At 39.4% G+C, this 24,916-nt stretch overlaps 1 protein-coding gene across 4 annotated transcripts in view; it reads right to left on the reverse strand.

Annotated features, from left to right (window-relative positions):
• The window catches only part of SPIDR (scaffold protein involved in DNA repair), a 209,364-nt gene that overhangs the window by 111,928 nt on the left and 72,520 nt on the right, over positions 1 to 24,916 (reverse strand). For all 4 annotated transcript variants that reach the window (XM_055704295.1, XM_055704294.1, XM_055704296.1 and 1 more), the window contains exon 8: positions 15,793 to 16,012. In XM_055704295.1, coding sequence (XP_055560270.1) covers positions 15,793 to 16,012 — 220 coding nt within the window. The remainder of the gene's footprint in view (positions 1 to 15,792; positions 16,013 to 24,916) is intronic.

Below are 24,916 nucleotides of genomic sequence, written 5' to 3' on the forward strand. Positions count from 1 at the left end.
CTATGACTGAAAAACAGAACTAGGAGGAAATAAAAGGAAAATATTCTGTTACCTAAACAGAAACAGTGGCTCTGTAGAACTGGTCCATTTTCTAAACTAAAAGACAAAGAAAGTGAAATATGTCCTTAGTACCTTCTAAAATTAAGCACAAGCTAAGGTGGCCTGGAGTCATTGAAGAATACACTTTTTGGTTCTTGACATCTTTTCTCCGTTTTCTATTTTTTGTTTTATACTACATGCAGAGATACATATGCCCAGAGCTTTTTCAGCTATATATTAAGGATTAAAAAGTTCTCCCTTTTTTCTTCAGAAATGATTTTTTTAAAAAATAATCATCATCTTACCAAATGTAAATACATGCAAATCATAATAGGTCACTTCTGAAAAGCAGACTTTAGAATTTCTGAAAAACAAACATTTTAAAATTTTTGAGTCTTTAATCCCTAGTATTGAAGTCTGAATGGGGACTAGAAGGGGCACAGCGTACACAAGTGATGAGAACCGGGGTGTGTTCTCAGCTTCCCCAAAAGCTTAAACTCATTCTCCTCTCCCGTGTTTTAGCCACTTATTCATTCCACGATTCTTTTATCACCAGCAATAATGTTGGGATGCCAAAAAAGTAAATGAAGTCACAGTGAGAACTTCCTTCTATCATGGCACACAGAATTAAGCTTCAGGTGTGTTTCAGGAGTTCCCCCTCAAGAACCTGTGACTCACAAGCCTTGTACCAAGCACACACTGCCATTCAGTCACGACCAACTTTCTCCTGGCAAAACCTGGAAAGTGATTTGATCTTCACCTACAGATGAAGTGGATGGTAGACTGGAAATTCAGCCTCCAAAGACTACAGCTACTTTAACAAAAATACTGTTTTTCACCAAAAGAGTAACACAGAACGATATACATTTACTACCAATTGGAAGAACCACAGCAGTTCACTTGATTTCTAGAGGGAGAAGCATCTTTCTTTTCTTGAACCTACAGAAAAGGGATTTCATTAATGAGTAACAAGGTTTAGAAAACAACGGGTGCACAGAAAAAGAGATCAGAAAATTGAGTAATACCCAGACATCAGTAAGAAGAATACATCGACTCTCTTCTCGTGGTTAGTTTTCCACACTTGCTTACACTGCTGTTGAGTGGATAACTCTCCAAGACTGCAATTTCAATTGATAGCAGTGTGCCCTGTAACACCTGAAATACCTTTAACTGCAAAGGATCGGAAGCAAGGAAAAAAAATAGCTTTAATTTTATAGATTCACGTTTATGTCTCTAAAGTGACACCAGACACCAGCTGCTAACGATGCACAGTCCTGTTTACGCAGGGCTAAAAGCAGAGGCCCCTGAGAACTAAACTCATCCTGAGGTTTTGGAAAGCCATACTGGGAGAAGGTGGCAATTTCTCCTCACTTTTGCACAACCTAGACACAAACCCTGTTTTGAATTCTGCCCATACTGTTTTCAAGTATGCTCCTTCTTTTCCCCTCTGGTTTTTCTTTTCATGCATCTCTGCTGCTGCTGGCTAGACCTGACAGTGGAAGAGGTGAACAACAGGAGCAGGTCTAGCCCTATTGCTGACTCAGATCTGAGAGGCTGTGCTCCTCAGATTTCGCTGTTGCATTCCAGGTTTCGGTACCCAAAAAAATTGAGATACTTATCTAAACCAAACTTCCCGAGGGTGAACTATCCCTAGCACTAAGACACTTTGAGGTCCCATACACGCTTGAGCAAAAGCCCATCAGTGTGCAGGAGACAGCATGCCAACTGCACTTAAAGCAATACCTACCTACAGAACTTCAAACCCAGTCCAGCTGGGTAAATTACCCAGTTAATTGCCTTTGTATTCATATTTACATTCAAAAAAAGGATACACAGATATGAGGTCAAATTGCTACACTGTTCCATGAAAAACTTTGTTTTAGGCAAATGGACCTCAGAAAACTTCTTTTGTAATGTAAAATAGAACCACCTATACATAAATTTGGGGAGTAAATTATATCAATAAACCTAACATCAAAATATGTTGTTACTAAGCTGTTTACCATTCCAGGCGCCTACTGGCTATGAGGGCTTGTTAACAATACTCTGAAATCACAGGAAAGTCTCTTCTTTCCCTTTGGTTTGGAAGGAGAAAACAAAAATTCTAAATGTGTTTATTTTCATGTTTTATATTTGCACGTAGCATCTACTTCCTTTAATGTGAAAATTTTACGATCACAAAGCTTTACTGCTTGGGCAGCCATATTATTATTATCACAACAGTATGAGAGTGCATTACTTAGCAGTGTTTAAAGAAATAAAAGTCCCAAGGTGAAATATTTCTTCATATTCAGTTTATTGTTCAAGCAATAAGAAGACTGATAATGCAATGACTACAAAAAGAAACAATGACAGAAATTATGGTGATAATAACCCACCATATCTTGTTTCCTCTTTGGAGTCTAAGATTATTGGTTTTCCAGTTTCAATTTTGAAAAAGTCTCCCATACAGCTCAGCAAAACAGATTTCTCAGAAGAAAGCTTTCACCGGCTTGCCATTTGATTTGGAGAGACAGAATACAGCAAATTCTGCCAGACAAACTGCTCAAAACCCCAGGCGGGCTTCTGAAAGCCCATCTTTACTCTGTTGTAATACTAAGGAGCCAGTCATTTTCCAGGGTTCACTGCTGGACCATTTGCACAACAGAGAGAAGACTGGTGGTAGGTTTGCTACCCAGCAAACAATCTTTGTTTAACAAGGACGGCGACACACACACAGACACACATGCAGACAGGACGGACACTTACAGATTGATTATTTGAACCTCCTAGAAATTGTACGGCATTAGGCACCTAAACTCTGCCTTCCTTCCTTGAGAAAAACAAGAAATAGCTAGGTAAGTTATTTCATCTTAGCTTTGAAATCTAAAAATAGATTTGCATCTGTGTTGCAAATAAAGTTCAACAGGAAGGTGGGGGATGACAAGGTAATGTCATCCTATGTGCTCTTTGCTTACCGTAAAATACACCAAGAATTTGTATGTTTTGCCCCATTTGACCTTCTAATGGATGAAATCCATTACATCTGTCAGAGGGGCTTGGTAAGCAACACAGAGTGAGAGGTGAACCCAGTAATTAAATAAGTTGAAAAGTTCCATGATAATTTAAAATCAATGATGGATTTACCACAGCAGAATCAGGAGACAAAGCGTGAAGAGGAAAGCAAGGGGATAACATAAACCAAGAACTTGTGTACTTTCCCCCGAGGGTGGAGAATCAGCATTAGACAAAACATTAAAGATCACAAGACACAAAAGTCTTAAGATCATCTGAAGCAGTTAAAAAGATTGTAGGAGTATTTGACATATGAAAAGAGAAGAAAATATCCCCACCAAATCCACAAAGGTGTATGTTAGGCTTTCAACAAGTTAAAAGCCTGTCATAGCTAGGAGACAGCTCTTAACAAAACTCGTGGCATGCAGGGAAAGGTCTCAGTTTCTCCCTGAGAAGCTCACTGCAAAGCAAAGTTCGTAAACATCTTATGGAAGGGGGGCAGAAAATTAAGTTTCAGAAATATTTACAAGTGTTTTGCAGAAATAAAACCTCAGGTAACACGATCAGTTTTGCTCTCCAGGTGGAGGACGGTTCGTCAGTACTCAAGGCCGATGACAACCAGTCTGGTGAAGTTTTTAAGCCTGTTACAAGTAAATGGCATGTGGCCTTCTTCAGCATTACAGAGGAGACGGTTGTGTAAACAGTGCGGCGACTGTCTCATGGACGTCCCTACATTTAGAACAGATAATGTACAGACTTATTAAAAGCTGGGCAAAAGTAATAGCACACAAACCTGAGCAAATCCCCCTTTTGCAGACTTTCACTTTACGGACATGAAACTTGGACGCCAGAAAAAGTCCTGGGCAAACAAGCACCGAGGCTATCTGGGAGAGATCAGTCACCAAGACCAGTTTTACCTGGGCTTCTGCTGACAGCATCGCCACCTCCCGAGGCCGGCCGGCGGGAAGGGAAGGGGAGCGGGTGCTGTCGGCGCCGGGGGCTCGGCCGGCCTGCCACCGCCCCTGGGAATTACCCTGGGAACGCTATTTAGCAAAGTGGTTTCCCACCACAGTGCTGTGTGAAAATGATTCCTGTGGGCAGGAGTTTCTCAAGGAGAAAGATGTGGCTTTCATGTAATGTTCACAAGGCTGCCCGAAGCGCGCCCGCCCTGTGAGGCTCAGCCCCAGCCCGTGCCCAGCCGTGTGCCTGTTCAGTCAGGTCTTCGGTGCCACCGCAAGGCCACACCGTGAGCCATACTGCGCAACAACTCTAACTTAAAATATTTCATGTTCAAAGCAAATGATTTAACTGATTCGGCATACAGCAGTCCCAAGAACCACTGGTCTGGTACAGCCAAGGGACGGGTGCAGCACACAGAAGGGAAATACAGCTAAGGAAAAGCGTTCTTCACCTCTGAGTACAACGAAGGTGGCATTGAATGCATCGCCAGTGCGACTGACTGCTTGTGTCACTTCCAAAATAGCTCAGGAAGCTGAGGAAAGCCAAAGCAGAAGTGAAGGGGAGGAGAGTTCTGCTCTTTTGATGCCCAGACCCAAAGGCCTCTCATTCCAGACTCCAGCCCTAACACATTTGATTATGATCATGCCCAGTTTCAGTCAAGAGCAATAACAAACCATGCATGCTACCCTGGCTCCTGTGTTTTTATAATGTAGAATTTACACATCAATATATGCATTTTGTATAAGTTTTAACATCTGATGCGGTTGTACAGTAAGGCTGGATTTTGTCTTGCTAGCTTGCAGGGAGTATTCTCCTCCAAACTGTCCACAATAAATGTAGTTAACGAAGCCGTAGCATTATGATAGCAGTTAAATAAGCAAACTACATCTAATAATAAATTTGATATATTAAATAAATTTAGTCCATATTCTGGATGGAAATCGCTCTTCCTAGACATAGCCACAGTACATCAACACAGCTGATAATGTGGGATAGGAAATTTTTTTTCAATAAAGGCTTTCAAAACCCAACATTGCAACCAAGTAATAGCTATATTAATTTATAAAATAGATGTTGGTTGAGAGTTTAATCTAAAGAGACATAGAGGGGCTTTCCATGTAAGATTACACTCATTTCCAAATCTTAGATCTCTTCCATGAAGGTGTAGGGTTTGCGTAAGAACAAGATTTGTGATCACAGGTAAGGATTTGGACCAGTTAACAACTGGAAGACACAGGAAGAGAATACTTTTATATATAGTCTGATCTAAAAAATAAATACATATAAGAGTTGCCTTCCCCCCCACCCCAAAAGGTTTTATTTATATTTAGGCTGTGGAAATAACTTCCCCCCCTTATTTTCCTGTCTAAGATCAGCTGGTGCTAAGGGCTGTTTCAGGGTAACCAGTAAACCTAATGGGATTCCATTCCTTCCTGCATGGCCATCCTCAAAAATCAGGAAATTACAGCCATATCTGAAGTTACCAGCAACCAAAGGCAATTCTCAAGGTTTAGGTGGACTGTTCTAAAAGCTGATAACATGGTAAGTTGATTTTATTTAAAAAAAAAAAAAAAAAAAAAAGGCTTGGCTTTGAGTATAGCTAGCAAATAGCTCCCGGCTGTACAGCAAGATTGGAAAGTGAACTCCTGGAGTCACATATCTTCCCAGCAAAATTAAACAATCACCTCATGCACAACTTCTCAAATGGCACGCCATGAGTGTCGGACAAAGGAGTCTGCAAAAAGACAAAGAAAATACTGGGAAGCTTATTTATTTTTGTCCGAGAGATGGAAGGTAAGAAATATTAGGGAAGATAATAACGAACTATCCTATTCTACATAAAAAGTTTTCAAATAATTGGAAGAACAACTATAATATACATTTACTGTAAATCTGGGCTCCCTTAAGCCTAGAAACCCTGTAAGTTCCAGCAACAGCCTATATCAATAAAATTTATCTCTTCCTCAATCTGGACATTCACAATGCATAAAATAGTATCAGCCCTATTAAATTACTATTTATGACAAGCTCAGGGAACCAGAAGACAAGCAGTACTTGCTAAGGCACAGATGCAATGTACAAGTCTCACTTAGCTGAATTGCCCATGTTTCTCAAAAACAAACCTCAACTTGGAGAAGTGATTTGTTTCTGGGAAATGCAAAAGGCAGACATGCTGTGCCATGCTAGGAAGACAAATGAAAATACAAATACAATCAATGCAATTTCTGGTTTTATACTGAATCTAAGGTGTTCTCAAGTTCAGTGCTTTCAGTGTGCAGTAGCACACAGCGTTCTAGTAGATATTCTGCCATTTTTTTCCAGAGTAGTTACGTTATGATCTATAATGTCTGTCCCAGCAATACTTCAGAGGTGGCAAAAGGGGGTAGGTATTTCTTCACAGCCTCACTTCAAATTACAAGGTATTAGCTGAAGACGCTGACAGACCTGGGTTTGGCCTAACAGCTGTGCTGTGAACAGCAGCAGAAGCTTCAAGATGGACATGCAGTCCTCTCTTTTATGCCACCCAAGGAACATGGACACTAAGGATAGCAATTCCCAGGAAGACTGTGCAAAGCCCATCATCATGATGTGCTCTACAACAAGCATGCACCACACAATAAAAAAAATAAAAACCCAAGACTTAAGAAAGGGGGAAAGAAAGAACCATCAAAACCAGAAATAGCCACAGAAATGTTCACTAGGCTTCTTAACTCTTTTATCAAGGAGAGAGCCAAGAGATATCATTTCAGAGTCCAAAGAGGTTAAAGACGGGGTAAAAAAAACCAACCCCAAAACAAACCCAAAAAACCACACCCACAAAAAAACCCTCCAACCTTCCCACATACTGCCAAGTATGATTTTTTTGGAGCCACACCAGTTGCTTCGCTTTCAAAACACACAGTGAATCCCTCAAAGGTAAAATTAATGGTTGTACACCACTTCTAATGTCATGGATACTGTTCTGATACTTCTGCTGGGAGAAAGTTGGTCTGCCAGAAGGCTATACTGGGACAGTAACAAGAGGAATACTTTTCCAAGACATCTCGGGAAGCTGTCAAAGGAGCCTACCACTCAGGGAGAAGTAATACATTGCAATATGCATGGTTAATGTTGACTCAGAAGAATGGTAGGAAGAGAAGCTTCATGAAACACACAAAAGGCTGCACTGAATATTTCACAGCTGAACTGCTTTATATACCAAAGTACGTTCTTGCTGCCAAAAATACATAAAACCACAGGCATTTTTTCCACGAGCTTTTACCGAAAGGAAAGCGATCTGCCTGGTAGAATTAACAGCGAAATTTGTTCTTCCCCCTTCTCCCCATGCCCCCACCCCCCAGGATAGCAGGGATGTTTTAAATACTGCATTATGGGTAGCAACATTCCAAATTTTTCAAATGCTTGAAAGCAACATTCCCCTTTTGTAATACTTGGGGTTTTAATGATTATTTCTGCTAGGAGTATAGTCATTAACTTTTGCTTAGCTAAATATGACATACAGGAGGAGGAGTCTGAGAAAGTATACCTTCATGTGGAAGGGAATGACCAGACATGACAATTTGGTAAACTCACACTTTATCCATCTCTTCGCCCACACAAATTTGAATAAGGGCACCAGCATGCTTAGCATGAAAACCCACTGTGGTATAAAATATCCAGCATATTCAAAGCCCAACACAACTGCATACACAACTGCATGCAAAAATCTTACTACACACCTACCATTACAGTAGCAAACCACACCTGCTAAAGAGAATGGCACTTGACTTTAAAATTGCTTCTCCATGATAAGCTATGGAAATACATTGTATTTCACAAAGTGAAAGTGCTGAACAGCAATCCAACAGGAAAAAATAATCATTTTTCAAAATGTAAATTTTTAAAAAAAGATTAGCTGATTGCTAATAATCTTAAACATTTAAACAAACCCATTCATACAGTCAAAACTTGCTCTTTAGTGGTTAAACTACTGCAGGAATTTTGGCACATAGTCTTTTTACAAATTAAGTATTGTTTTACACGTCCCAAATGTGTTAGTCATAAACATTAGCAGAGGAATACAAATCACAACTTTTTAATAACCCTGCAGTAATTCTGAACTTGTTCATCTGAACTTATTTAGCTTGTTTTTCCTTCATGACTGGATAAAGCAGACTGCAGGATTTTGTGCAGTGCCAGGTCTTGGCTCCATCAGTTGCTCATTAAACAAGATCTGGAATTTAGCATTGGATTGAATGCACATGGGAACTCATGTGAAGCTGCTCGTATATCATTGATAGCTCCGTTGTTAACACAAAGTTTATCCAAGACGGTACATTTTTTGTTGACTTGAACAAAGCTGTTCGCCATCCTCTGTTTTTGACGTCAGTGGACAACTACCCACTAACAGTATCTGTCACTACAAAATGCTTGGAATTTCCTCACTTATAAAAGCTGGAAAGTTTCAAGTATAGACCTTTCATTAAAAAAAAAAAAAAGTACACATTATTAGCTTTCAGGATGAGAATATTTTGTGATTATTAGGATAGGACATTTTCACCGAGTATTTTTTTCCAGTAACCTAAAAATCAAATGTAAACAGCATCACTGACCATAAGGAACGGATGTTTAAAGCCATAATTTTCTTCTTCTGATCCAAAAAAACATGGACTCAAATGTATGCTAATTCCTCAACATGTAAGCACCACGGTAAGGTGATTAAGATTTTTCTCATTAACTGGACAATACAATCATTCTAGTAGGACCGATGTTGGATCCATCTCTCATATTTGACACAAACGTGGAAAACCAGCCCCCCAGCATAAACCAGGCTATTTACATCCACTGCCTCCTTCTTTATTCTTACAAGTGAAATGGCCCATATTGAAGAAAGTTGTCCTGGTGGAGGCTCCCTCTGGACCATGGAACTACCTCCTGAGCACAACACAATGCTCCTTGTAGGCGAGCTCTGTGCAGGCTACCCGGATAGCCCTTGCTGCATGTGTGAGCCAGCAGCATAACAGCTGGCTGCACGTACCCAGTTCAGACAGCTATCTGGACAGACACACAGACATATTCTACCCCTGCAGGAGGTTTCTGTGCTGACAACAATGCATTTCAACCTTGACCTAAAAACCAAGCTGCTGCTTCGCAAACACACCACTTGCTTTTGACCCCTCTGATTTGGCCGAAAGCAAACATATCAACAAAACCCAGTGCTTCACTGGTACAATACAGTGGAAATTCCCCTTTTTCAGTGTGTCAAGATGCCACCAGCTATGAACCCAGAGACAGACAGTCCTATTTAAAAATCCAGTTTTAATCTTCTACAGAACTCTCAATCTATTTTCTTGAGGCTCCCATCTTCCCCAAACATGCTTCTGTTCTTTTCTCCATGGAAAAACCCTTTCATAGAGAGCAGTTCTTTCATCTTTGTTTTTCAGGGTACTAATGTTTTATGTATGACATCCATATAATACATCTATCTATGCCATGTTATAAAAACAAGCACATCTATCTCCCTGTAAAAGTGCAACCATGTTGCTATGTTTCTTAGACATAACCCATATCCAAAATACCAGGTATCTGTTGCTGCAGGCAATTGTGACAAATCATAGAAATGACATAAATGATTTATTCTCCTCTTGGAATCAAAGCTTTATAATGCTTTTTTTTCCCCCAATTATGTCATCCACCTACGAAGGATCATAATTATTCATTGATCTGATTACTAAGAAAGGGTGGTGTTTTGATATTCTACATGCAAGGTGAATAAACACAAATAATACTAATAGTTTAATGTCTTTAGTTCTAGAGACATAAAATAGGATATACCTAAGCAGCTCTACAGATACAACTTTCTCCCTTTACATGAGGGGATGGACAAAAAAAACCAAATTTATTTTTAAAAATAGAAAAATTAGTAAAACCCCAAGGCCTGCTCTGTCAGAATGGACAAAGCAACAGAAGCATTGAAGAAATTATATTAAAAGCTTGTTAGAGACAACTTTCTGTTCACAAAAAGTATCTGTATTCCTATTCTCAAAAGAGAACTGATCTCTTTGGAATTGATTGCACTAAGAAAGGTATATCCTAACAAAAAAAAAATATACACACTTGCAAGAAACCTGCAGCTGCTTCAGCTTCTTCTGAAAGAAGCTTCTATTTTCACAACTGCATGACCTCCGAGAAGCAATTCCAAGCAGATATGATCTGATCTTTGGCTCCAAGGCCATTCCCATATGTACTTTAGAAATAGTGCCCACACTGGCTTTACAGCTCTGAAGTTTTGTAGAATTTTATCTTTTGAGTGAGCCTTGTCCCTCTTATCAGGGTCCTCCCACTCTGCTATTGTAACATCTTCAAAGAAAGAATGTAAAGGCAGAGCTGACATCTTTCTGATGGGAGGGATCTTTTTTTCCCCTCTTTTCCATCCATTTGAATATTTTTATATGTATGTGTATATATATATTTGTAAACGCTTAGATTTCATCAAAGGAAGATTGTGAACATTGATCAGTTTTGTCCAACTGACCAATCAAGATTCAAAGAAGCTGCCTCTTTGTGGAGTAAGTAGAGAAGCTGAATTTGTGTAAAAGATGTTCCATACATGTCTTTAATTCATATTCATTTTCTACCTTTGTGGAAAAAGAAAATTTCAAAGGATATAGATGCTTTTCTTTCTTACAGAGCAGCATTAGGTCATTTTTGCATTTCATTAATATATGAAGCCCAAGATCCTACTTTCACATGTTCTTTCTTGTGATAGGGAGGTATTCTGTAACAATGTTCTTAAATGCTTCCCTTGATGGGTGAGAGCAACAGTGATAAAAAGTCTCCATCTTCATCAAATGGAAGGCAAACCCTCTTCAACACCAGTCACACATGCTAGGTCAAAGCACCTACTTCATGTTAGCTCCCCGTGTTGGTACTGTTATTGCTCACCAGGATTATGTAAGAGTATGCAATGTAAGACAGTGTATTAAGACAACAGACAAATCACAGCAACATATCCACTTATCCTAAGTCCTGTTATTGAGCCAACAAAACAGACTACAGCATTTCCAGGATAATTCTAAAGTAGAATACGTAAGTCCACAAAAGTAGATCGCTTCCCGTACATAAACTTGTTCAGCTTGCCTGCATGTTTCTACTGCAACTTCCATCACTGGCCCACCTTCAAGGATGGAGATGCAAGGTTTCCTCGCTGTGTATCAACTGATTTGCAGCAATGTTTTGTACAAGCTCTTCTTGGCAGTAAATAATTCAAACTCTTCTAAACCTCTTTTAAGGAGAAACTGAATCTAGTGTAATGCAAGTAGAATTGCGAAGTCTACATAAAACACTTTCACCAGGCACTGGAACACTTTCAAAGCTGAGTAATTATGATTCCCTGTGGTTTCATAGGTTATGAGAAACTAAAGAACAACTCTGAAGTTGCTTGTTGATGTCACAGAGTTAGAGTGTTTTATATACTTACCATACTGAGTTCCTAAAATAAACTTACTTTTTTTCTTCTTTTTTTTTTCCCCCTCTTCACCTTTTTTTAAGCACAGAGAAGAGAAGTTGCACAGGGAAGAGCAGCTATCCAGCCAAGGATCTTGTCTGCTGCCAGTGCATAACTGCCAATGTTTACAGGCAATGTAAGAACAGAACACAAAGTGGATCTGTCTCCTTCATACTGTCCCAGCCCTCCAGTTACCAGCAGCACGTGAACCTCCTGAACTAGTGGTTTCATACCAGGCCATCACATTCAGTAGGTACAGATCGATATCTGAGCCTGTCCAAATCAAACTTCGTCTGTGGTTTACATTGCTATTGCCAACAGCTGTATTAATATCAACACACTTCTAGTAGTTTAACTTCAGAAACACATGAAAAACATTTCAGAGTCGTTAAATTTAATTGCAAGGAAGACTTCTAATCTGCACCATTTTCTTCAGGTTAATTTATCTTGAATATTCAACAGCAGGCATATCTATGAGCAGAAGGCAGAAGTATCTGAAGGAAACCGTCCTCGAGCCCTGCTGTCAACAGAAAAATGAATCCTGAAGTCTCAAAAAATGCCAACTTTTACCACTTTCTGTTAGGTATGGTAAATTACTTCTATCATTTTTACAATTAAACAAACAAATTAACCTCAGATAAATTGAAGCCATAAAATCACCACCAGTGGAACCAGGAAGCCTTTGCTGCCATTCACTCACATCTTTGCAGTACCAAGCAGTCTTTGCTTTTTGATGGATATGTATTTCTACAAAGTGAATAAAGACTTAGGAATCAATTTAATTAGACTTAGTAATAAGCTTTTTATTTTCCAGTGGTTAAAACCACTTAATGATTCAGATTCAGTTTGTAAAAATTATGAGGTGTTCATTTAAAATCTTAATCCAAGAAATTGCTCAGGTGCTGCAAAGACAACCAAAGGCAAGCCTGCGCAGGCAGGGGCTGGCAGGGCTGAGCACTTTTGCCTGTTGTGTTCCCAGCTCGCCAGACACAAACCAGCTCCAGCCCAAAACACTCAACCATTTTCATGTGATGTGTCCAAGTTAATAGGCTTTATTTAGATACAACACTGCAATAATACTTCTACACAGCCCCAAGATCAGAGCAGTCTTCCATCAGACAGCTCAGAGGCACTGTAGCTGAGCTCCTTCCTCCACCAGGCACGCTGGTTTGAAAATGTTAAATCAGCCTGTCAGGGTTGGTTTCCCTGTAGCAAGTGACAATTCTCACATGAAATCCCTTTCATTCAATACTGTAAATAGGTACCTTAAGACACTAAACTTGAAGAAATCCATATCCAGTTATAAAGAAATCAGGGCTCAGTGCTGCAAACTCTTACTCTGACACAAAGCTCCTCTAAAAGCTGGTGGGACCACTCTTCATGAGCGATGTCCAGGTTGGTAAGATTCTTATAACCAGACTCCTGTCAATACTTTATTTTTTTTAAATTCAATGGCTTGTATTCTAGTGCTGAAGTATCATGGGATTCTGTATGCAAACAAATACCAACAAATATATCAACACATCTCTAAACACTGCTTCCCAAAGTATTTATGCGTCTACTGCCAGAGACATTTCACATACCAAGCTGTGCACTGAGTTCACAACACATACAAATACAGTTAAAAAAGCAAAGTAATTTTACAAAGGTTCCAAAATTATACATTCAAATTTTGCTTATAAATAGTCACATAGAGAAGCAGCAGCCTGTGTGTCTGCATCTTAACCTACCCAGCTGCCTGGTGAGAAAGCAAAAAGCAAAGAATTCTACTCTCAGGACGTTACTTTACAGCAGTAGAAGCAGTCCACTTATAAACCACCCCATGTCAACCCATTCTGCCTTACCATACAAATATCTCAAAATACAGGACAACGACGCACAATGTGCTGTGTGTCCAAGTGCACACAGATCATTTAAAGATTGTCCCCCCTTGCATTTACTTCTTTATTTGTTCCCTTTTGCTTCTGACTGGTGTTATCAGTAAGATATATAAATATGCTTATTTCATTATGTCAAGGTTAGAGTTAGTTAATTCGTTTTTACACTGGTCACACATTTGAATCAACAGGAAAGCATTTTAACCCTAATAGTATTTGTTTTTAACGACAGAAAATTCAACGCAGAGTAACAGAAACTACATTTCAGCACAGCTCTCACATAAGAGTTTAACAGAATAGAAGCTTGGAAATGCGATAGAGGAAACTTCCATTAAGTGTAGAAGTCCAATTTCCAATTAATGTAAACTAGAAGTGCCAAATAATAATCTAAAACAAAACCACTCCTCACCCTCCCCCCTCCCCGCCTCCAGTAGGTTTAGTTTAACAGTATCCAGCCCAACTTCTTTGGACTTCTGGCAAGTAAACAAAGAGACGACTGACATTAAGATAATTCCAAAACGATAGAAAATAGGACTAGAGATAATGCAGTTTTGCCACTGTTGACTAATGTCTTTATAAAACGCCTTGAGAGTCACATTGGTAAGGACAGCAACTCTGACCACACAGACATATCCCCTGCCAAAACATTCTGGGTTTATGAAGTAACCTTTTGCTTACATGAAAAGTGCATCCTACTGAAATAAAAAACAAAAGCAAATAAAAAGTGGTATTTCTGGAACAACAGTCAGCTATAAAGTTTTCTCAGGAAATCTCAGTTTATATATATATATATATATATATATATATATATACACATATATATATGAATGAGTTTTATGTCCAGAACATCTTAGAATTTAAACAAATGAGAAGACTACACTAGTACAGTTATGGGTGCTTGTAGTCTGGAAAGGATCTGTTACATCTCCCCAAAGCAGACACGGAACAAGCTGGAGCAGTCTGGGACTTAAACATGCTAAGCATACTGACAGTAACCATTTGGGGAAAGAAAAAAGGAGGGGACAAAAGAGATTGAATCACACCCTAACTAAAACAGCTTTGCTGGTACAAAAATCTTTGTGTAGGTTAAGGTCTATAAAGAGGAAAACAGAACTAAGACGGCAGTTTGCAGAAGAGAGAAACAAGAAGAAAACAGGGGGAAACAAAAGCAAATGTAAAGCATGAAAGGAAACTTGTTGAAGGAAGAGGTAAAAAAGAACAAACGTTAGTACCTTTGGGGTGGGAGGAAGAAAAAAAACAAAGCAGCAGTGACTTATTTCATATTAGACTAGGACTTAATTTATTCAACTGTATTTCCCTTAGCTACTGATCTTTTCACATGTAAAATATCAATAGTTGTATCTGTAGCCATAATAAACCACAGATTAAGTAATTAATTTTTGAATCACCTCCAAAAAGAGCTAACCAACATTTTAGAAGTGAAAGATTACAAATTGGGGAACCTAAAAAAGATTTGCAACTATCAATAAAGATAAAAACCAGGTACGAACCTCTGCAAAACAGGAAGAGCTATTTTGCAAAAGGATATTGACAAACACTAGAGGCAGGATTCTGCTGCAGCTGGAGGTTAAAACTCTGGTAATGAATGCTGAAATACATAAGAAGAAAAATACTTCCTCTTTTATACTTTGGGTGGAGAAGAGTGAAAAGAAGAAGTAATATTCCCACTTTGAAGTTCTCTTGAAGTTTTATAAAGAGCAGACATTCCAGCCTACAGCCACCATCAACCAACTGCTTTTCTAGAAAAGCATCGCTTTATGCTACCCCTTGAAATCAGCAAAGTAATCCAATTCAGAAAAAATCACAAATGTAGACCAAACATTTTGAAGAATTCCAGAAAGGGTTGCACCGGAGAGGAATTTGGGGAACTGAAGGCAGTGACAGCAGCAGCAACATGGAACTACTAAAAATGTGTCTAATGATTCCTTAAGAACAACATGAAACACTCATTTCTTCTCCCCTCCCCCCCCCCCCTTTTTTAGCTGCATGTTGTTTTTGCTGAATGCTGTACAGTTAATACAGGCTTTTCCACTGAAACATTATACCCATACTCACAGCAACAGATGAGCATTCCTGAACTACTTTGCTACCAGAAAGTATGCACTTTATTGGCCTTATCATTGATAAGACATTGCTCAGGCCTTTCCATTCCTCTAAACTCAAAAATATTAAGTAAAAACAAAACTGAAGCCCTGAGCAACACTAAAGGCATTATGATACACATTTAGTTGTTATCTGAGATACCTTTAAGGTATCTGTCAAAGTCTCTCCATCTGCCAGAGACAGATGACCAGAAGAAAGCCCTGCCCCCCCCTTACTCCAGAAGGTCTTTCCTACAAGAGTGCAGCCAGCATGCCACCAACCCCACTTTGTTCTGCAGTGCTACAGCAAGTGTGGCCCGTTCTCCCTACTCACCATGGAGGGTAGATGTGGATGACATCCTGTGGCTTGCTCTTCAGGTGAGCTGCTGTCTCTCTTGCAAAGAGGACTTTGAGTATTGGTTCTCCTGCACTGATGACAGCATCATCGGATGAAAGCATAGCAGGAGACTGTTCCAGCTGCTGGCAGATGGCAACTTGTATTGTACACTCTTCAAACATTTCTAAGATCTTCACAATTAAGACACCGGTTTTATCTGGAAAGTAAATTAAAATGAAAAACAAAAATGCAAAATCTGGATGAGGAGAAAGAAATTATAAAGATGTGCATCCCTCTGCAGATCTGTCTGAGTGTGAAAAATCTACGTGAGTAGAATACACTGCCCTACCAAAAGACTTACGTTGAAGTTTTGTGGCCATTTTTCTTTTCTTCATAAATACTATTAACCGTGGAGACGAAAGCCTACCTGCACTTCTTCTAAACACCAATGAAATCACAAACTCCTCACAACAAGTCCTCTCCCACCACATCTGAACTTTTTAATATTGCAACTCATTCACTTTATTCAGTCTTTTTTTATTAGATACTGCATAAAATAAATTTATTTTAAAAAAGAATAATCACACTGTGTTAAAAGTGAAGCTGTGATTGCCCTCCTTGACCTTTCTCACAGCAAGAGTTGTCAGGGACCAAGTTAGAAGAGTTTCTGTTAGGTACAAAGCATCTAAAAGCTGACGATTCACATTTAGGATGAATGTGGAGAAAGAGGGAGTAAGATATTCACTGCCTAAAAATAATTATCACAAAACTTATCATCCATTTTATCAGGAGGCTATCAGGACACAGAAGGCTCTCTCGTTTTAAAGAAACAAGAATAGATACCAGCATCCCCACAGTTCAATTCTAAGCACTTTTGATATGCTGAACAAGAAACAACAGAAATGATATTACTTCTACCTCCCTTTGCAGTCTGCACAGGGTAACAGCTACTCATACAGACCTGAGTCCGCACTGTAAGATTATGTAAAATTTATTCGCTTTCTCACCTAGCCCTGCTCAGATTTGCACGCTGGTCAGTGAGGAAAGAATTGTTGTTATCTACCTGCCAAATGCTACGAGCAGTTAGTGGAGAAAGATGGTGCCAGAGGACAGGGCAGCAGCACCCTAATTCTACCCATGTTGATTCACAAGCTGCACTGGGAAAAACACAGCATCCTGAGAAAAACAGCTGAAATAAATTATAGTCTTCCCACAGCAAAGAAGCAGGGGAGGAACTACGAACATGATACTGGAACTTAATGGCAGAGCTGTACTAGTTATTTGTTTGTTTATTTTAAGGCCCATTTCACAACTGTGAATGTCTTTCCTTTGGAAAATAAATGAAAATATCTTAGTTACGGTTTATGAGAAACTTTAAAATATTTTTTCCCTGTTTGTATTCCCCAGTCTTTATTACATTTTATGCTGAAACTGAAATAAAGTAATTTTGAAATATAAAACTGAAATATTCTCAAAACCACTTTTATGTGAATCAAATTTTCATCACATGCAACATACTTCTGCAAAGTGTTCTGTTTCCCATGAACTGGTATTTTTCAGCAGCATAAAGGGTTCCACCAGAAAGTCCTCTATGTGATGTACACAAGACATTGGTGCTCAAGGCATTACAGCTCAACCTCCTTTTCCAGATCTGAGAAACAGCAGTAGGAGAATCGATGCTTTCTGCCAAGTCCTGTGAGACTGGCTGATGAAAAGAAGTGGTTGCCACTGCTATTACTCCTCACTGCTGTCACCTTCTGAGGGAAGGCTGCAACATCATGGTGCCACTCTAAATACTCACTGCACTGTGTTAAGGTCTGCTTATGTGCAAACTTCTGCTAAGCGTGAGTGCAGACTAGTTTTCTATGCCTAAAGGCAAGGACTTAGAATATTCACACTTGAATTGTGTTTTGCCTGACTAGCTGCAGTTGTGGTCCTCTGTCAACCCCAAGTCATCTGGCACACAGAAACAAATGCCCCTAACCACAAAAATTCTCAGCTTTCAAAGTGAGCATTTACCTCTCCCCTCTAGACATACTGCATAATTTGCATTTTCATCCACTTTAAAAACCAAGTAACAAAATAATCAGCTTCAATTTTAAAAAACAATAAAAGTCTATAAAAACCAAGTAATAAGACAGCTTATGAGAGAGACTGTTCATCACTTCTGAACTACACATTTCTTACACACAGAATTTTATGACAATTCTTACTGGTCAACAGCGTACATGTTACTCAGCTGATAAAGCAGGTTGAAGAAAATGAGTGACAACCTAATAACATTCTTCTTTTAAATACCTCTAAAACACTAATAAGTAGTAAGTAAATCAAGAACTATACCTATATGGAAGCTTCTAAAAGGCACTGGAGGAAAAAACCCTACCAAGTACCAGCGTCTCTTGCAAGCCAGTCTTAAAGTTGGTGCAAACACTGAGAGCTGATACTAAATGGAGCCGAATGTTTCTATGTTAAAAGCATCACAATTTCAGCTAGCCAAGTCTCACACTTGGCACACATGCACATTCTACAGAACCACAGACTATTTGTTTATTTAGATGCACAGAGATAGTTTAATGTAATTACTCAGAAATTATTACTGATGATGATAGAATGCTCTCTCAAACAGCATGGCAAAGCACTTTGGATTCCTGGCATGTGATGAAACACTGAGGTTCAGAAAGTAGCTTCATTTTTAATTCATTTGGCTCTTGTATTGTTAAGTCAATCAAAAATAAATCAAATATATGTGGCTGCACATTTAAGGGATAATTTGTGGGCGAGGAGATAGGCTGGATCACTGCAATTTCTACAGTTTCCAGAGAATTTTACTTGTTTGTTCATCTGCATGAAAAGCTTACTGTAACATTTTGCAGTGTTCTCTTTCACCCTTGGATAATTCACAGAAGTTCTTACTTCCTTGGTGAAATCCTCATTCATGTAATTTCACTTGCAAAGCAAAATTACAGCCCAAGAAATTAAAATTCACAGATGCACAGGTTTCCTGGCAATACCTAGTAATCTTAAACCAAGGAAGAATATCTTAAAATAACATGTATTCAAAAAGGTGCAAGCAATAACTGTGCTGCAATCCTGCCCGTTCCTACACTGCATATTCCTTCATTTCCCATTCTGCTGTCTAAAGCACTTGAGGATTTCTTTCTTCAGGATTAGTTTTTAACAAAATCAATGAGCTAATCCAGCTAATTGCAAAGCCACCAAAGCACACGAGCAGGTATTAGGGAGAGGAAGGATCAAGTAAATGGAAAGGGGGCATGTGGGGCAGGAAGGGACTGAGAGATGATGGTTCTTTTCAGTAGCAGCCCAACCAAGCTGGATTAAGCCAGTTTCAAGCACTATCCAGTTACTTCTTTTTTCCCTTAAGGTGCTCAGGCTGGACTGTCTTTAAGAAGCTCCTTCAGCACACAGGAAGGACAGGCAAGATGAGGTTACCGAACAGAGATACAGCTGTTCAAGGTGCGTGGTCCACAGGCACATTTGATTCCATAAGCATACACATGTTCTGCAACTCCTGGCCAGACTCTCATCTTTTTTGAGCCTTAGTGTCCGCAATGGATAGACACATGCTACAGCAATGAAAACATAGGTCAGAGCATACCTAGTGTTAACTTTCAACTGCCAACTGTAGGCATAATGCTATACATTGGAGGGACCTTGAGAAAGAGTAAGAACTGCAGGTACCTATGGAATGCTCATTTAAAAAAGCTTCAGCTTGTTTGCTTGAAGGTAACCTTTCTTCCCCCGTTGAAAGACAAGCCCACATACACACACAGAGAGTGAGCATACAGCTGCCTGGATGTGTTTAGAAATCTTCCATTCAAGCAGCAATTTGAGGACTGCTTAAGAAAGCAGCTCTTTGGTGCCAGATGCCTCTGTTGCACTCTGGCAACGGCGCAATGCTTGAGGGAGATAAAGATTGAAACCCAAATTGCTGCCTGATCAGCATCAGACATAGGTGCATTTCTCAGGAAAGCCTTGGGCACTGTGAGCTCCTGGTGACAAGAGGGCTGCTGCAGCTCAGCAGTCCTGGAAGACAGCCTAGCACAGACAGCTGCCCCTTCTGGCACCTCTCTGCAGCCTTCACAGTCAGCTGGGAAGTCAGAGAAAACATGCACTGACACAGGCTCAAGGATCATTTGAAAGATCTGGCCCCATGAATATAAACAGAGAGCTTATTCATCCCAGGGACATGAAGTATAAATTCAATCCCTGATACGCAACACTTGAGGTGCCACAAAGAGAGATAGAAAGGCGCTGATAAATCTGGTTGAGTGTGAATTTTGAAGAGGTATTTGGAATGTACAACGTGCCTCCTTTAAAGAGCACCATTTAAAAGGAGGGGAAATCAGCCAACAGGGCCTGTAAGGCTCCGTCACTTCTAACAGAATTTTCCATAAGAAAAAAAAAAAAAAACTTTCACAAAGACACGCAGCAACATGCTGGCTACTAGTGATTCAAAATGTTGGCCACAGAAGGGCTGGAGTACAAGGAAAATCAGGTACCACTGATGAGCTGGGTTAGTTTCCACCCTTAGAGGTCACATCAGCCCGTTGCAGAACACTGCTGCAGTAAGTGCCGCCCACTGGAAGGCAACAGACAGAAATCACTGCTAGATGGACCGTGATCAAACAAATTAATTCCTCTAGACCTCACAAGTGGTCCAGAATGAGTGAAACCAGCAGGAGCAACTGACTGGTGGGAGGAGGAAGCCATTTAAGCAGGGAAGTATTTCTGGTGAAGCTTCTCTATGATTGACAAGAACCTCCCTCCCAGCCAAGAAACAAGAAGGTCTAACAAAAACCATCCAGCAGCCCTGCCATGAGGGGTCGGCCAGGCAGATTCAGCACCACCCCACCAGCACATGCTGGAGCCACATCTTCAAGCTCCTCAGACACAGATGAAAAAATCCCGATCCAAACCTAGGCAAGTGGGACATTAGCCTCTCATTGCTACTGTTAGGAGAACCTTTGAAATCACAGGGAAAGGTCTTTTTGGCAACAGTAGTAACAGAATGAACCTGGCAAAGACCTTGGGAATAATTTCCAGAAAAGCCTGATGCTTCACAATTGTGTGATCAAAACAAGTCTATGTTATGTACATGGGTTCAGAAAAGCAACAAGTAGCTTCATGGTAGGAGAAAGAAAATTATTTAGAATTACTAAAACCACAGACGTTAGTTTTGGTTCAGAAAGTCCCTAAGTTAGAGATCTTTAGGAGATCATCGGAAGAATACTTTGGGGAAATATCAAGTGTTAGCCCTGTTACAGGTTTTCCTAGGCATTTAGGTAGCTCTTGTCACTGCCAGAAACAGGATCTTAGGCTAGAGTAATTTTTTGTTTGATCACCTAGGAGATCTGTTCTTACATCCATAGTCAATTATTTAATTCCAATTGACCTCTAGGATGTTGGTGTCTCACTCCAGTTTGCAATCCAGACGTGAAGTAGCTCAATTAATCCATGAACATATTTCAAGTGCGTGGAGATGAACAAACAAATTTCATGCTGAATGCATCAGTTTCCCCAGTTAGTTCCTTTCATTTCTGTTTATTATTTCAGTACATAGGGTGATGCTGCCCTTCAGTCATATACCATGTCATCAAAACATGTTTTGATGCAGTACTTTGCAGATGTTCTGCATTACCCTGAATTCCAGGAGGGTTAAATAAGAAAAAAAAATAATTCCCTGTTCCTTTGGAGATCATGGACCCTGAGATCTTGAGCCTTTGGAAAACTTCAACATGACTCTACATCTCTGGCAGAGGGAATGACCTTAATCTTCAGACCTAATAAAGTGGCTTCACAGCAGATGCATATATTTAAGCCACATCAACACCAAATGTACATGGTCACAGATGATGATGCACTGGTCATGCCAAGGGCAGACTAGGAGGGAGTCTAAGAAGAAAGCCATTCTCCTTTGACTCTTTAACAACCAAAAAGCAGTTTGGAAAGAATAAAAGGAAAAACATTGAGGAGGAGAATTAAAAAAAAAAAAAAGTTCAGACATTCTGACTTCAGTGCCTGAAATACAAGTCTAAACTTCATTTTAATAACTCCATAACTACCAATAAGGAAGACAAATGAGGAGAAAAACATAGAAATTATGCTCTTTTGGGGACTGCGCATTTTATGTTTTTCTTGCTACACTGTCACAGGAAGCTGAACACATGGCAGGGAGAGGATCCATAGGACCTGCTGTATGGGAACTGCATCAGATGTTAACATCAGTAAGACTACATGCAGTTTCACCTCACTTGAGTGAATTTTGCTGAAGTGTTACTGTTCAAATGATACAGAAGAACACCTGTAGCCTTGAACGGAAAGCTCTCAAAGGGAACAAACTCTCTTTTGACAGCTGATAGAACTCTAGCAGCAAAGGAGGCCCTACAAGACCTACAGGGTGAGGAAAAGTGCTTTAGGACAACAACCTGGGGTATGCAACATCTCCCAGGTCCTGCAGAGGAAGCTGGGACAGAAGGTAATTTACCACATTCTGCATGATTTGAATGTGTTAGCTGGGACAGCCAGGGCACCTCCACGCAGATCAGCTCAGCAGAAGTAACAACAGTAACACCACCAGCACATCAACACGAGCAAGCCAAACGCAGGCTGACTGTGTGATGGTGGGTACTCCTGAATTTTTCAATCTTCCATTCTTCCATAAGGATTTAAAAATCTTGCAGTGTTGAGGGAATGCATCTCACCCACAGGGCTGAAGGACTTGATGTGCCCATCTGAATATAACAATCATACATGACACACAGTAGAAATAAATTTCCATAAAGGCCACAGTAACAGTGCAGAAAACAGTGAACTACAAACACACAGAACAGATCTTACAAACACAGAAGAAAACTGGAGTTTAGTAAAATGCTAAGCAGTGTACAGCTCTGCCCCACTGACCATTCTGGAAAGAAAGAAAGAAAGAAAGAAACAAACAAACAAAAAACCTTCATACGCTAGCATGAAGAAGAGAATAGTAGAAATTATTATTATTGTGATAGTAAAAAGCCTCTAGTAATAAAGGACAGGCACCTACCTATCACTAAATACATGTGCACTATCATGCAAAGCAAGAATGACAAAATAACAGAGAAACTTCTCAGCCACAAGACCTACCCCATAAGTCACATGGATAAAAGAAACCAAGCAAGCAGGGCAAAAGGTAAAAGAAACAGTCCTTCAACACCTTCCTTTTAAATCGCTAAAAAAAAACAATACTCATGCAAGTAGAGCTTTCTGAAAAACAAGACAAACAAGAAAACCCGAGGGATTGGGAAGAAGATGAGACTGCTTGAAGTCACATTAATATTTGAAAAACTGCTAACAAATACTTGTTTCATGCAAAGGCAGTCAGGACAACCTGTATTTGTTCTTGCCAGCTAAACAGTCAAAATGCACAATTCTTGATCTTAATGATATCTGAATTAAAAGCATCTGTCTTTCTCCCTTATAAGAAAAACAAATTACTATTACTTTTGTCAAAAAGCTATCAAACAAATCATATCTACAAACTGCAGTTTAGAAGCAAATTTGTGCTGTACCAGACATAGTTGACTTTTCTAAACAACATGGCTGAAAAGTTAAATCATACTTAACTGGCAAGTTCTTTAGAAATATGAACTACAAGAAATACAGGTGTTACCCAGGTCTGACCCAAGTCAAATTTCTACTAATCCTAGCTAAAAGCCTTTATAAAATACTATTTCTCGCTGAAAGTACAATGGACCATTAATGTTGGGAATAGCACCTATTGCACTAAGAATGAAAGTAAATTTCTTCTTTTGGTTCGGATGGGTGGATCAGATACACCTTATGGAAGTATGAAGTAAAGAAAACCCCAATTTATGCCTTGTTTAATAAAGCAAACCAGCAACACACTTCCAAATTTATCTCCCTCAGTTATTTTTTTCCCAGGCATTATTTCATCCCAACATCATTTAACTTCTAATTGTCTAATGTGGGTTCCAAAACTGCAGTTGCTGGACATGCTCCTGGGACAGCATTTACTATCTGCAGTGGAAGAACAGCCAAGCCTGCATTTTCTAGTTCAGGCCATAAAATTTTACTTTCAATCTCAAGTGTAAAAAGTAAAAATATCAAAATACAGGCATAAATCAAAAGAAAAACATTCTTTTGCTTGGCATCCCATTATTATTCCTCCTCCTCCCTTCTGTAAAAGATTGCAGGTGCAGTTACTAACAAATTCAGCAAGCAGGTAGATACCAAGCAGACCCTTGCAATCCAAAGTCAATGTTGAAAACCAGGTAGAGATTCCAATGTTTTCACAGCCTGTACAAAAACATCTGGTTGCTATTCTGATCTATACATGTTGTTATTCTTCCTGGGCTGGTAACTTCTGAAGCCATTCAAAAATATTTTTCTCAAAGACACACCAAGTCTTGCAGGCATGATGGCTTCTTGCCACATCTATATGCATTTTAAAAAGGCTGCTGAATTTGGCTGTGCTTTAAACAGTATACATTCTTTATAAGAACATATGTAAGCTACTTAAAATGACTGTGCATGCCATTATTGTTTCTCATAAAAAAAACCCCCAAAACAATACAAAGAATTCTTGTTTGAAAAAGACAAGTTTACATTTGATTTTTTCCTTCCCAATGCTGTAACAAGTTCAGACAGTTGACTAGTAAAATAAAAAAAATTAAACATAAATTTCACCACTTGCCAAATTTTGTCTGTAATTTATAGTATTAAATCTTAAGTTATAAAAAAATCTATCAAGAACTAAGTAAATAAGTAACAACTAGCAAAGCTCAGACTTTCATGCTTGCAGAAGAATTCTGCATGGTAAGAAGAAACGCCGTTAAGGACTACTCTTGTTTTCTTCATCCATAGAGATAAATTTTTATGCAAGTCTCATGGCATTCAAGCTGTTAAAATCCTTTCTTCCTATCACCTAATAGTCACTGAAACTGAAAGCAGGGGGAGTGATTGTTTATGTCCTCTTCTGCAAGTCTTTCTGCCTTCCTGAAAATGTGTTGTTACGTGTGAAACCCTGTCCTCATCTCCAGGGCTTCATCCTACTCCCTTCATGTGGGTGCTCCACTTGCCTCAGCAAACTGAAGAATTGTTGCTCCTT

Source organism: Falco cherrug, chromosome 3, assembly GCF_023634085.1.
Source record: "Falco cherrug isolate bFalChe1 chromosome 3, bFalChe1.pri, whole genome shotgun sequence".
Lineage (NCBI taxonomy): Eukaryota > Metazoa > Chordata > Aves > Falconiformes > Falconidae > Falco > Falco cherrug.